Source organism: Hipposideros armiger, unplaced genomic scaffold (assembly GCF_001890085.2).
Source record: "Hipposideros armiger isolate ML-2016 unplaced genomic scaffold, ASM189008v1 scaffold_125, whole genome shotgun sequence".
NCBI lineage: Eukaryota > Metazoa > Chordata > Mammalia > Chiroptera > Hipposideridae > Hipposideros > Hipposideros armiger.
The window spans coordinates 1,070,418-1,085,603 of NW_017731475.1; the positions used below are offsets into that span (position 1 = coordinate 1,070,418).

The 15,186-nt window shown below is 41.9% G+C and overlaps 1 protein-coding gene across 4 annotated transcripts in view; it reads right to left on the reverse strand.

Annotated features, from left to right (window-relative positions):
- Positions 1 to 15,186, reverse strand: part of NXPE3 (neurexophilin and PC-esterase domain family member 3) — a 58,515-nt gene that overhangs the window by 39,450 nt on the left and 3,879 nt on the right. The window contains exons 2-3 of one of the 4 annotated variants that reach the window (XM_019648321.1): positions 6,544 to 6,727; positions 3,897 to 4,070 (exon numbers count right to left, since the gene is read on the reverse strand). The exons of 1 other annotated variant lie outside the window; for it this stretch is intronic. In XM_019648321.1, the coding sequence (XP_019503866.1) occupies positions 3,897 to 3,989 (93 nt within the window). In that variant the 5' untranslated portion in view covers positions 3,990 to 4,070; positions 6,544 to 6,727. Of the gene's footprint in view, positions 1 to 3,896; positions 4,186 to 6,543; positions 6,728 to 15,186 lie in introns of all 4 variants that reach the window. 2 more of the 4 variants (XM_019648320.1, XM_019648322.1) reach the window with 2 other exon arrangements.

Here is a 15,186-nt window from a genome sequence, read left to right on the forward strand (position 1 = left end):
CACAACTAGACTGAAGAACAAAAAAACGACAGCAACTTGTCTGTTCCCCTTCCCCCAATTCCCCAGCACTGTTCCCATCCCCCCAATTCTCCAATAAAAATCTTTAAAAAAAAAAAATTTATTCCTAATTATTTTATTGTTTTTGATGATATTGTGAATGGTGTAGTTTTCTTTATTTCTCATATTTTTAAGAAAACGTAAATCTTCCCTTACCTACTGATTACCTTTTAGGAAATGTTCCAGCCTCCCTCTCATTTTTAATTGTTATGAGGATATAACAAACCATTAGGAACCAAACCAAGCATAATGTGCTCATGACATTCCCCCTCTCCTTCCTATCCTGTTCCTCGCTCCCTCTCCCACGCTTATTCCTGTTCCTTGGGTAGCCACACCAACTTTTCAAGACAGCTGATTGACTCACACAGCCCAACCCAAGAATCACCAGACACTTGGTGCTAAGCCACCTGAGCTTTACTCACAAATGAAAAAGAATGCAAAAAGGTCCATTTGCTTAATTTTCCTAAATGAAAACTTTATCCCAGCCTAGTGATAAGGGCAACGTCAGGACCTGTCATATTTTTAGATTCAGAGCCAAGAAGAAACACCAGTGGTCACTCCTGGAGCCACTGTAAGCTGTGGACTAGAGTAAACATTATGGCTGCCTGTCCCATGTCTGTTTCACTCCTTGACTCCTGAAAAACAGCACTGTTGTTTGCTGCCTTGTCAGCTCAGGAGTGGGCCTGACTGATCAAGGGATAATCCCAAATGACTGGTTCAAGAGTGGGCATGTGACCCAATTCTGGACTATGAAAAGCTAGAAGTTGTTGAAAGTTTCTGATGGATGCACGCAGCCAAATCCAGATACCACCAGTGCTCTTGTAACAGCTACCTGAATTTTACTTGCAAATAGAAAGATCCAAGTAACCTCTTGAGAAAGGTTTTAAGGGAACAAACTGTCTCTTAAGCTGGATACATACAAGGAAGCAATCACCTCTTGTTATGGCAGCACCTTGCAATTCAACCATAGAAGGGATCAAAGCCATAGATAAAAACTAACACACAAAGGAGGGCATGGCTGAGAGACTTACAGAATAACAGAGCCTGAATTATGCTCAACCTACCTCCAGACCTCCATTCTAAATGAGTAATATTCCTTAATATTAAAGCCATCTTGAACCAAGTTTCTTTACTTGCAGCCAAAAGCCCTAATTACACTGGTATTGTTTTTATAATCAGAAATAAATGAATATATATATCTATATATCTATCTAGATATATAGATATATATATATATATCTTGTATTCATCTTTTGTTATCAGTGTATATTGAATATTAAAATTTTAAGTTTTTCTTTCTTAAAATGTGTATACTTTTTTTGCACCCTCTGCATAAACACACACACACACACACACACACACACACACACACACACACACACACAAAGGTGTGATCGAAAAATATAGTGAATGTTTAAATTAAAAAAAATTATTACGGTAAAAGACACATTGCCATTAATCCCCCTCAACATACTCCCCCCTTGCTTCGAACACACTTATCCCATGGTTCTTGCCACTCTCTGAGGCAGTTCTGGAAGTCCTCTTTCGTGAGTATCATTAGTTGCGCTGTCCTTGCTGCCTCCATGTCCTGAATTGATTCAAAACATTTACCTTTTATGGTCATTTTGACTTTGGGGAAGAGCCAAAAGTCTCATGGTGCCAGATCCTGTGAATAAGGTGGATGAGGACACACCATAATGTTTTTTGACAGAAACTGCCATACCAGAAACTATGTGTGACACGGAGCATTGTCATGATGGAGGATGAAATAAAGACACTCATGAAAGAGGACTTCCAGAACCACTTCAGAAAGTGGCAACGATGAGAATGATTAGATAAGTGTGTTCAAAGCGAGAGGGAGTATTTTGAGGGGGATTAATGGCAATGTATCTTTTACTGTAATAAATTTTATTTAAACATTTACTGTATTTTTCAATCACGTCTCATACTTAAAATATCAATAAATAAGGGAAAAAAATACAGGCCATGCTTAATGACAGCTTATCAGAGAAATACTAGACAACAATTCTCCTACAACCCTTTGCTGGACACTGGTACACATACTTCCTTCTCATATTATATGATATTTTTCATTAAAATTGAGTTTGTGCTTTTCAGAAATTGCTCAGATACTCCAATCACAAGAAGAGTATAATCAGGATTAGAAGCATAGAATAGAAAGGGGATTAAGGGAAGGGAGACTGCCAAGTTTCAGAGCCTTTCCCACTCCCCTCCACCAAGCTTTCTTTCATCAATTATCATCACAGTAATAAATTGAACAGTTTAAAAGTCATGACAATATTCTCACCCTGAACAAGAATACCTCTTTAAACAAGGGAAAATGTTTTACCACACTCCAGTAAAAGAGCTCTTTATTATTTTCAGTATCAGAATTGTCTTAATCGTTTATTACAGCCACCTCCTTTCTCCGTTATTATTGTTTGTGTTTGTGCAGATAATTAGAGCTGTTGGCTCACATTCAGCCTAGAAGTGTTCAAGAACTAAAGTAGGACTATGAGGGGAATTTGTTAACATTCCTTCCTGACTATAATACCATTCATGATGTGGGGCTCCGGCCTATCCTCTCAAGTCCTTCTTTCTCTCTTGACCTACCTACCCACCTATCCGATGCCTATACAACCATCTTGTTTATCTGCTCTTACACCCAGGCTGCTGAATGTGGTAAAACACACTCCCAAAACCAATAACGGTGGGTATCACGCACACTTACAGTCTTGCAATTTACTGCCCCTCTGTTGTCCTGCAGGAACAACTCCATCTGCTAACCCCATTCTTTTAAGCTCCTATACACGAACCTCCTGGACTCCACCCTCCTTCCACCTTCCACCTCCACTCCTGGCAAGAACTCCCTGCAGCAAATGTATCTACATTGCCAACCATCATGACATTTTTCTTTCTTCAGTCAAAGGAGGGAGCATGACTCCTCCTGCATAATTAATAATAAAGTGGTAACAAGAACACTCACAATGTACCATGTGCCTCATCCTACATAAAGTTGTATGCTCCATTTGTGCTCTAGATCCCATTCTCTCTTCCTTACCAAGTGATAACAGTTCCCCCAATCTACTACCCCTCTGACATTGTATATAGGTGTTATAATTCCATTGATTCTATTCCTTATGCTGTACTTTACATCCTGTGACTACAAATATATATAATTAATTATAGTTAATTAATTATATATTCAATATTATCCTACTTAAGCTTCAGGTGTACAGTGCAGTGGTCAGGCATCTATACAGTATATGAAGTGATTCCCCTGATAAATCAGGTGCCCATCTGGCACCCTACATAATCTTTACATTATTGACTATATTCCCCACATTGTATTTCATATCCCCCTGACCATACTGTGTCTACTAATTTGCACTTTCTAATCCCTTCACCTTCTTCCCCATCCCCATCCCCCTCCTTTGGCTTTTTGTCATGAGTCAGATAAAAGTTCTCCTCCTTGAAAAGGCTTTCTTTCTTTTACCACTACAGAGTAGCCCATTTTCCTTTCTTTATAGTACTTTTCACAATTTCTAAGGATCACTTATTATATTATATTATTATGATTATTTATTAGTATTCTCTCCCATGAACATTCAGACTATGAGCTCCATAAGTGAAGAAACCATGCCTGTCATCTTCACCACTGTACCCTTGGTGACTAGCACTGTATATAACCATTATAGGCACTCAAATACTCACTGATTTAATGAAAACAAGAACTGTGACTGGAATAAGTTTCCTGATGATCGAGATTTCCCAGGCTAGTTCACCCACACCCCAAGATTTGGTTCCCGTGGTTGTGAAGGAGCATGCTGAGGACTCACCTCTACCTGAGTGACATTGATGACCAGCACCACCACCATCAACACTAAAAACAGACAGCAGAAAAGTCGCAGTTTGAAGAGACTGATCCACATTATCTGGCTGTGTCTTGATCACCCATGGCTGACACCATGCTTCCATCACTCCTCAAAATTCCATGTCTTTGTTTTTCTGAGCTGCAGATGAGTTTTCAGTTTAATTTGCTTCTTTTCTGCTAGTATCCTTAAGAGTTCTTAGTATAAAGGAGAGGCTCAGGCTGACTTAAGAAGCACATTTTTCTTCAAAGGATGCCTTCAAAGAGGAAAGATGAGAAAACAGATAGCACTGTAGCAAAGTGGCAGGGAGAAAGCGAAGAGCCAGGGCACGGTAACGTCTATTCCGTATCCAGGCAATTTACTCAAACCCAATTCCAGGCTTTTGTGTAAATACAGTGACATTGGTCCTACTAACTATTTAGGTTTTAACTGTCAAGACAGCAAAGAATGTCTTCAAACTCTTAGAAAGTGCAAAATTAAAGCAATTGTTAAATTTCTACAGAGGTCTAAGTAAATAAAATCACTTCCCTTATAGTTCAAATTATAAACATTACCAGAGTAATTATATTTAAAGAGCATTAAGAGGAAACCTTGTGATTTTATGGGGAGTTCTGGGATACTGTGCAACCCATCCTGACATCCTTTGAAAACAGAGTGCTATTCTTCTGTATGGCAGAAGACAGGAAACACCCTTTGGGTCTCCAATCGCCCGCACATACGTGGTCCTGATGCTCCCTCAGCTGAGTAACAAGACACAGGATCAAAGACACCTGCCCTGAAGATCTAGGAGAGAAAAACTAAGCTTGAGGAGTGAATAACAGCACACCCAAATCTTTCATCACATCTGCTAGAGACAGGGTTTTCAGAGTCTATAGGTCCTAACCATTCTCCCACATAATGAATTAAAAATGTGCTCCCCAGTTGCCATTTTGATAGAGGTAAGCAAAGAAAAGTGCTAGTATTTTATTCCCAGCAAGGCTTATTATGGAGGGCATAGTGGAGAGGTAACGGTGGAAAGGCTGCATAGTCATGGTGCAAAGGATCTCAGAATACCTCAGCTGCACCGACACTCGCTGCAGCTTTGTGTTGGACCTGGCAAGCCCCCTATTCCCTCACTCATCTACTCCCTGTCTAATCTATTCCCATACCACAAGGACCACGACAACCCTTCCTCACCCCAGCTTCATAAAGGAGACAAGGTTAAGCTATTGGGTTGTTGGGAAAGTCATGACGCATTTTTGCATTGAAAAATACATCATGACTTTCCCAACAACCCAATATTTCAATATCCTCTCCGTCCTCAAAATTCCCACCGCACTTACTATTTTCACTTCTCAGCTGATCTTTGTATTTCTTGTCTCCCCAGCTAGACTGTACCAACTATAACTATATTTTTTTAAAAAGCTAAGACATAAAGAGAAATAAGGCATTAAATCAGACATGGGAAAACAATTCAATTTAAATGAAAGATTTCTAAGGGCCAGCCGAGTGGCTCGTTGGTTGGGAGTTGGCTTGGGAGCGCGAGCTCTGAGCAGCAGGACCATTGGTTCAGATCCCACATGAGCCAGTGACACTGCCCTCTACAGCTAAGATGGTGAACAACAGCTCGAACTGGAGGTGGGCTACCGTGAATCACTGGCAATAGCGTAGGCTGCAGCCCCTGCTGCAGTGAGCTACCATGAGTGGCTGGCAGCCCGTGTGAGCGGCCAGCAGCCGGTGTGAGCTGCCGTGAGCCACTGTGAGCAGCCATCCAATGGCTGGTGAGCGACTGCCTCACCCGGGAAGAGTGCAATGATATACCATCATGGGCCAGTGAAGCAACGTCCTCCACAACTAGACTGAGAACAAAAGGACAGCAGCTTGTCTGTTCCCCTTCCCCAATTCCCCAACGCTGTTCTCTCCCCCAATTCCCCAATAAAATCTTTTAAAAAAAAATAAAAAATAAAAAATAAATCAAGGGCCGGCCGAGTGGCGCGTTGGTTAAGAACTGGCTTGAGATGCCAGAGGGCCCCAGTTCGGATCCCACATATGAGGGCCAGTGACACTGCCCTCTACAGCTAAGATGCTGAACAACAGCTCGACCTGGAGCAGGGCTGCCGTGGGTCACCGGTGACAGCGTGGGCTGCAGTCCCCTGCTGCAGTGGGCTGCCATAAGCTACCGTGTGTAGCCGGCAGCCAGTGTGAGCGGCCAGCAGCCGCCGTGAGCGGCCATCCAGAAGCCAGCGACTGATCTGCCTCGCCTGGGAAGAGCGCAATGATGGTGCCAGATTGGGCCAGTGAAGCAACATCTTCCACAACTAGACTGAAGAACAAAACAACAGCAACTTGTCTGTTCCCCTTTCCCCGATTCCCCAATAAAATCTTTAATAAATAAATAAATGAAAGATTTCTAAGTGGAAGAAAATATATGTAACAGGTTTCCACTATTTTCCTACGAATATTAAACCTAGCCATTATAAGAAGAAAGCTATTTGCAAAGAAAAAGAAAATATCCTTTAGTATTTCCAATTGTGTTAGAATTGAAGAAGAAAATAGTGCTTGTTGGGAATGACCCTAGAAAAAAAGTTTCCTAGATCAACCCAAAAATAAAAATATATAATTGAATGTAATTTACCTTTTTTGGAAATTTCCAGTTCCCAAGAAGAGATACTTATTAGAACTAAGAAATTAGAGTTTACATCTAAATTTCCTTCCAGTGTAAAGTCTTGAACTCAAGCAATCATGACAGCAGCCTTTATTCTATTCTTGTCACATTTGAAGCACATTGATGTTTTTTCATTTTTATATCATTCTTCTTGCTGCAACAGAGATAAGCACATGATATAGGTTAAAGACACTGAAAATGAAGTAAAGAAAAACACATGTGAAATCAAGAGCACAATTTTATAGCAAAGAGATGTACACAGATTTCAGTACAACATAGTGGGAGGGGCGGGGATAGGAACATTTCCTTTCCTACCAATATAAAATGCTAACTGGCAATTCATATACATAAATTAAATGTGGCAATTCACTCTCAGATCTGAGCTGAAGGTCAAAACTTTACAAATAGCAGTATAACTGGAAAAAATATAAACCAAAGGTAAAAGCTCAACATGTTATTTTTCTTAAAGACTAAAATAATCCTGTAGTTCAACGATTCATCATACCACTACAGAAAACAAGCGGCATCTAGGCAGATCTAAAAATTATGATTACTCCATGAGGAACCTAAACTTAAGCAGCCTTGTTTTCAAATCTTTCTGAAGTGTCAGTCCACCCCTTACTCATGCTTCATATTTATGTTCAAAGGACAAGCAAAAAGTAAAATGCACGGTCTGTTTAGCCAAATTTTGAATAAGACTATTTACCAGCCAATGTAATTTCTTTAAGGCCTGTGGCAACAATCCTAAATGACCATTAGGTACCTGACTTCCTTTCTGTTATCTCACAGGAGAATTACAAAATGATGCTCACATCACTTGGAATTACAATTGTCAATAACACAAATTAAATACTTGAGTTGAGCACTAAACAGAAAATTAGGCAGCAACCCCCATCCTCTGGGGAGCTAATGCTCTTAAACAACCATTTCACAAAGAATATTTTAGAGAACAACCACATATCTGGTTTCTGGGGCAGTCCCCATCCTAAATATGCTGACCTGCTATACACATAAATGTAATTGTACTTGTCAGAGCAAATGTCTGGAATTTTAAATCAGAATACATGGAACCCTAAGTAAAAGACAAAAAAGCAAAGATTTACATGGAATACACCCAAACTTAAATATTTATATCTAAATATTTAATATAAAATATTTAGATATAAATATTTATATCCAAAGAGTAGCTGTATTTTTCATATGATGCTGAGTAAGACCTTGAAACTTAACAGGACAGGATCTAAAGAAAGAAAGAGACTCATCCAAGACCATGACAATGATGGGTCAAACCAACAAGGTCAATCCTTGGACAAAAATGAAGCAGAGACAGAAGTCTGCAGGATTTATTTCCCAAGATCCCATTTTTCCTTCATGTACCACCACCTCACAGGCCCAAAGTGCTGACTCACCTGGGCTGTCCCTTGCTCTTATTCAAAAGCAGGGGCCTGTGCTTTCATGGATGGGGGGTGGGGGGAGTAAACAAATCAGTTAAATAAGTCACAGAGAGTAGTAAGTGCTATAAAAAAAAATAGGGCATGTTGATAGATGATGGTCTTCAAACTTGCATGCATATTTATACCATCTTGGAAGGTTTTAAAAATACCAATGCCTGTTTGGTGGAATCCATGCATGCACAACACCTTGGTGACACTCTGGGTCCCCACGTCCCCACACAGCTGGTGCTACATCGCCAGGTAAACTTTTAATTGCTGGGCTGCGGGCCCCACCCCACAGGTTGTGGCATCCTTTCTTCAGCAAGCTGACTGCTAGCGGCAGTCCTGGAAACATTTGCTGGAGGGCGGTAACCCAAGACCTACACCCCAGCATCTCCTGGGCAGCTCTAGTGAACCTGCGGGCCTGAGACAGGCAGTGGCTGGCTGTGGTATTCTTGGAGCATTTTTGCAGGGTGGTCCCGGACCCAGCACTGGTGCGGGAGCCTGGACTGCACTGACTTTGTAGAAACCACCTACCACACCTCTTAGCTCCCTGGAACCCAGTCCCACCCACCTAGAGCTGCACTGCTAGGGGCACTCTGGGTGCCTGGGTAGCCAGCCCCTTCCCACAAGCCACTGACTTTGGTGGTGGACAGTAACCCAAAATCTGAGCTGCAGCCACTCTTGGGCAGCTCTCAGGGATTTGTGAGCCTGAGGCAAGGGGTGGCAGGCTGTGATGTTCTAAGGACTTTTCTCAAAGTAGTCACAGGCCAGGCACTGGCATAAGAATTGAATCTGCTTTAACTTTGTAAAAACCACTGGTCACATCTCATGACTCCCATGGCCTCCACCCCACCCAGCTAGTGTTGCATCACCGAGAGCACTCTCAACACCAGGTCAACCAACCTGGCCTGAGCACCAAAGGAGGCTCTTACAACTGCTGGGCCTTATGGGCAGCTAGCTGGTAGGTAGCAATAGGCCTAGGGGGCCCTGGGTGTTTTGCTAGGCCGCCTCAAGCCCACTACTGGTGGCAGCCAGTCTTGGTTCACAGCAAGACCACACCCACATGCCTCCAGGTCCGGCACAGGCAGCGGCCAACCACATATAGCTTTGTGGCTCCTACCAGGTAGCCCCGGGCTGGATACAGGCAAGGCTGAAATTGGCCTGCACAGGAGCCCCTCCCAAGAGACACCAGAAAAAACACCGAGAGGCCAGCTTCAGACCATACCAGAGCACTACCTGGTTAGCCCCACAAGCGGCACTCCCAAAAGTGGGGGTCTCAACCGGCACAAGAGCCCGTGGAGGTGAATCCTCTTCTGAGGGGTCAGCCCCCCCAAAGCAGCTCATACACTGTGGGCATAGCCAATCTTCATAGCCAGTCAGCCCAGGAGTCAATCCCACCCATTGACATGCCTAAAGCAATCAAGGCTCAACTACAACAGAATACACACAACACACTCAAGGGACAATCCTGGAACACACGCACAGGAGATCAGGGATACTGCACCATTGGACCACACAGTAAACCTATTACAAAAGGCTACCCAGCAAAGACTGAGAGACAAAGGAGATCTACCTAATACATAGAAGCAAACACACAGAGGCAGCCAGAATGAGGAAACAAAAAAACATGTCCCAAATAAAATAACAGGAGAAACCTCCAGAAATAGAACTAAATGAAACACAGGCAACCAACCTACCAGAGACAGAGTTTAAAACACTGATTATAAGAATGCTTAAGGAACTTAGTGAGAATTTCAACAGAGATAGCAAGCATAAAGAAAGACAAAGAAACCATAAAAAAGAACCAGTCTGAAATAAAGAACACAGTAACTGAAATGAAAAATACACTAGAAAGAATTAATAGCAGATTGAATGAAGCAGAGGATCAAATCAGTGATTTAGAAGGGTAGGTAGCATAAAACACCAAATTGGAACAACAAAAAGAAAACAGAATTTTTAAAAATGAAGACAGTTTAAGGGACCTGTGGAACAACATCAAGCGTAACAACATTCTCATCATAGGAATACCAGAAGGAGAAGAGAGGGAGCAAGGGATTGAGAATCTATTTGAAGAAATAATGACTGAAAACATCCCTAACCTGGCAAAGAAAATAGACACACAAGCCCAGGGAGTGCAAAGAGTCCCAAACAAGATGAACCCAAAGAGGCCCACACCAAGACACATCATAATTAAAATGGCAAAGATTAAAGACAAAGAGAAAATCCTAAAAGCAGCAAAGGACAGATAACTATAATAGTTACTTACAAGGGAGCTCCCATAACACTATCAGCTGATTTCTCAACAGAAACTTTGCAGGCCAGAAGGGAGTGGCAGGAAATATTCAAAGTGATGAAAAACAAGGGCCTCCAACCAAAACTACTCTACCCAGCAAGACGATCATTTAAAATTGAAAGAGAGATACAGAGCTTCCCAGACAAGATAAAGCTAAAGGAATTCATTACCACCAAGCCAGTATTATAAGAAATGTCAAAAGGACTTTACACAGAAGAAAGGAGAAAACAAACAAACAAATGAAGATCATAAATATGAATAATAAAATGGCAACAACCATGTACCTATCAATAATCACTTTAAATGTAAATGGTTAAATGCTCCAATCAAAAGACATAAGGTAGCTGAGTGGATAAAAAAAAAAAAAGATCCACACACATATGCTGTCTACAAGAGACCTACATCAGATCAAAAGACACGCACAGGGCCAGCCGAATGGCTCAGCTGGTTAAGAGCGCGAGCTCTGAGTAACAGGGTCGCCGGTTCCATTTCCACATGGGCCAGTGAGCTGTGCCCGAGCTGAGCTACCGCTGAGCTGTCAAAGGATGGCAGGATGGCTCAGCTGGTGACAGCACGTGCTCCTAACAACCAGGTTACGGGTTTGACTCCCGCATGGGATGGTGGGCTACACCCACCTGCAACTAAGACTGAACACGGCGCCTTGAGCTGAGCTGCCCTGAGCTGCCCTGAGCTGCTAGATGGCGACTGGTCTTGGAGCTGAGCTAGCTGCGCCCTCCACAACTAAGACTGAAGGACAACAACTTGGCTGTTCTCCTTCCCTAATTCCCCAACACTGTTTCCTTTCCCCAATTCCCCAACAAAATATTAAAAAAAGAAAAAAATGGCACACACAGACTGAAAGCAAAGGGATGGAAAAAGATATTTCACACAAATGAAACTTTAATGACAAAATAAACTTTAAAATGAAGACTATAAAAAGAGACAAAAAAAGGACTTTACATAATAACAAAGGGATCAATCCAACAAGAGGACATCACCCGTAAACATCCAACATAGCAGCACTTAAATACATAAAACAAATATTGACAGACATAAAGGCAGAGATCAACAGTAACACAATCATAGTAGGGGACTCTAACACCCCACTGACACCAATGGACAGATCCTCCAGACAGAAAATCAACACAGAAACTGTGGCTTTAAAAAACATACTAGACCAGATGGATTTAATTGATATTTTTAGAGCATTTCACCCCAAAGCAGCAGAATATACATTCTTTTCAAGTGCACATGGAACATTTTTCAAGATAGACCACACGTTAGGCCACAAACAAGTCTCAATAAATTTAAGAAAACTGAAATCATATTAAGTGTCTTCTCTGACCACAGTGATATGAAACTAGAAATAAGTTACAAAAAAAAAACCCCTGAAAAACACACAAACACATGGAAACTAAATACCATGCTACTACTAAATAATGAATGGGTCAACAATGAGATCAAGGAAGAAATCAAAAGATACCTTGACACAAATGAAAATGAAAACACAACAACCCCAAATCTATGGGACACAGTGAAAGTAATTCTAAGATGAAAATTCATAGCAACGCAGGCCTATCTAAAGAAACAAGAAAATCTCAAATCAACAGTCTATCTTTATATCTAAGGGAACTGGAAAAAGAAAAGCAGCAAAATAAGCTCAAAAAAGGAAAAAATAAAGATCAGAGTGGAAATAAATGAAATAGAGACTAAAAAAACAATACAAAAGATCAATGAAACCAAGAGCTGGTTTTTTGAAAAGATAAACAAAATTGACAAACCTTTAACCGGACTCAACAAAACAAAAGGAGAGGACCCCAATAAATAAAATCAGAAATGAAAGAGAAGTGACAACAGACACCACAGAAATACATAAAAATTTAAGAAAATACTACGAGCAACTATATGCCAACAAATTGGACAATCTGGAAAAAAATGGATAAATTCCTAGAAGAATACAATCTTCCAAGGCTGAATCAAGAAGAAACAGAAAACTTAACACCAAAAAACCAAACAATCCAATTTAAAAACAGGCAGAGGACCTGAATAGATCTTTCTTCTAAGGGGACATAGAGATGGCCAATAGACATAAGAAAAAATGCTCACAGCACGGAAATGCAAATAAAAACCACAATGAGATACCACCACACTTCTGTCAGAATGGCTATCATCAATAAATCAACAAACAACAAGTGGGCCAGCCGAGTGGCGCGTAGGTTAGAAGTTGGCTTGGGACACCAGCTCTGAGCAGCGGGGCCGCCGGTTCAGATCCCACATTGAGGGCCAGTGACATTGTGCCCTCTACAGCTAAGATGGTGAACAATAGCTCAACCTGGAACTGGGTTGCCGTGAGTTGCCAGCAATGGTGTATGCTACAGTGGGGCTGGCCTACAGCGGGTGTGAGCTTTCGTGAGCTGCCATGAGCCGCTGTGAGCGGCCGTCCAATGGCCGGCGAGCGACTGCCTCAGCCGGGAAGAGTGCAATGATAATACCAACATGGGCCAGTGAAGCGATGTCCTCCACAACTAGACTGAAGAACCAAAGGACAACAACTTGTCTGTTCCCCTTCCCCAATTACCCAACGCTGTTTCCCTCCCCCAGTTCCCCAATAAAATCTTTAAAAATAAATAAATAAATAAATAAACAAGTGTGGAGAAAAGGAAACCCTCATGCACTGCTGGTGGGATTGCAAATTGCTGCAGCCACTATGGAAAACAGTATGGAGATTCCTCAGAAAATTAAAACTAGAACTAGACCCAGCAATTTCACTCCTGGGTATTTATCGAAAGAAATCCAAAACACTAATTTGAAAAAATATATGCACCCCTATGTTTACTGCAGTACTACTTACAATAGCCAAGATATGCAAACAACCAAAATGCCCATCATTAGATGATTGAATAAAGAAATTGTGGGGTGACCTGTTAGCTCAGTTGGTTAGAGCACGGGGCAGATAACACCAAGGTTGCCGGTTCGATCCCCGCATGGGCCACTGTGAGCTGCTCCCTCCCTAAAAGAGTCAACTATGCCATTGTAGTATGAAAGCAATGTGTAACATTTAATTGACCATGGCTGATCCCCAATAAAATATATTTGAAAAAAGAAGAAATTTTGGTACATTTATACAATGGAGTATTATTCTGTCATAAAAAAGAATGAAATTTTTGCAACAACATGGATGGACCCAGAGGATATCATACTTAGTGAAATGTCAGACTCGGAAAGACAAATACCATATGATCTCACTTATATGTGGAATCTAAAGAGCAAACAAAACAGAAATAGACTCACACATACAGAGAACAAACTGATGGTTGCTAGATGGGAGGGTGGTTGGGGGATGGGTGAGAAAAGTGAAGGGATTAGGAAGTACAAATTGGTAATCACAAAACAGTCACACGATGTCAAATACAGTATGGGGAATATAATCAATAATGTTGTAAAGACCATAGGGTGTCAGATGAGCACTTGTCTTATTAGGGAGACCACTTCACAGATGCTATAGATGCCTGATCACTGCGCTGTACACCTGAAAGTAACATAAAATAATATCGAATGTCAACTACAACTTTATATATATATATATATATATATATATATATATATATATATATATATAGTGTCACAGGATGTAAAGTACAGCATAGGGAATATAAATGGTATAGTAATAGCTGTGCAAGGTATCAGATGAGTAGTAGACTTGGTGGGGTTACCACTTTGTGAGGGGTGTAAATCTCTAATCATTATGTTGTTTTGTGCACCTGACACTAAGAAAAAAAAAGTACCAATGCCTGGATTACACACTACCAATTCAATAAGACAGAATCTGTGGCAGTAGGGCCCCAAAAACAGCTTTTTAAAAAGGTCTCCAGATGATTATAATGTACAGACATGTGGGAGAACCGTTAGTACAGGGTGGCCAAAGAATGTTATTTGTATCAGTTGGTCAGGGATGGCCCTTGTGAAATGATGCTCGAATTGTAATTTACATTGTCCCCTCAGGACAACACAATTCCAGGGCAAAGAGGACAGCCAACCCCACTTTAGTGATCTATCCTTTTGTTTCCTTTCTCAGTGATAACAGCACTTTATCGGGCCCAGAGAACCTGTGAGGATAATAGCTATGGAGAGAAGATACTTAACAGTCAAAGGAAAGCAGAACCAAAATACTGTGGAGGAATAGTGTGTTAGCACCTCCGCTGTGGAACTAGACAATTAATCAGGGTCTGGGAGTCCCGCCAACTTCAAGCACACCCTGATGTTCCAAAGGATAATTAACCACAGTGAGGAGAGGGGATAGAGCCATCAGAGCAGTGTGATTCTTTATCTTTAGGAAATATGACAATCCTCCTTTGGAGTAAATAATAAAAGCAAGGAAAAATTTACAGACAGGCAGTTACACATAATTTAAAAAAATAAATCCTGCCTGAGAATCCCTCTTACCACCACCCTAGTGGCCTTTGATCAAACGAAGATGGGCAATAGGCCAGGGTCTCCACATCACACCCGGTAAAGTCACACTCGTTTCTCCCCATACGACCTGAATCTGGTATCAATAAGGCCGGAAGAGTCCAACGTGTGAGGGCGCTGCAGCCAAGAGGTAGCTGGTGCCCATAACAGCGATGAGATGGGAGATGATGCTAACGGGGAGGCGCCGCGAAGTGCCCCACAAAGGGTTAGGGAAGGTGTCAGGGGGAGGGGTCTTTAGCGGCTGTGCGAGATCTGGCTCTGCCATGCTGCAGCTGCACCAGTAGGCGTTGCAGCAAGCCCAGAAAAGCTGAGGATGGAGATGCACGCGCCCAGCCCCGCCCCCTCCCGGCAGGGACCTGCCGCGGCTGGGGCGACTCGGATCCGAGGCTGCGGCAGCCGGAGGCTCCAGCTCTG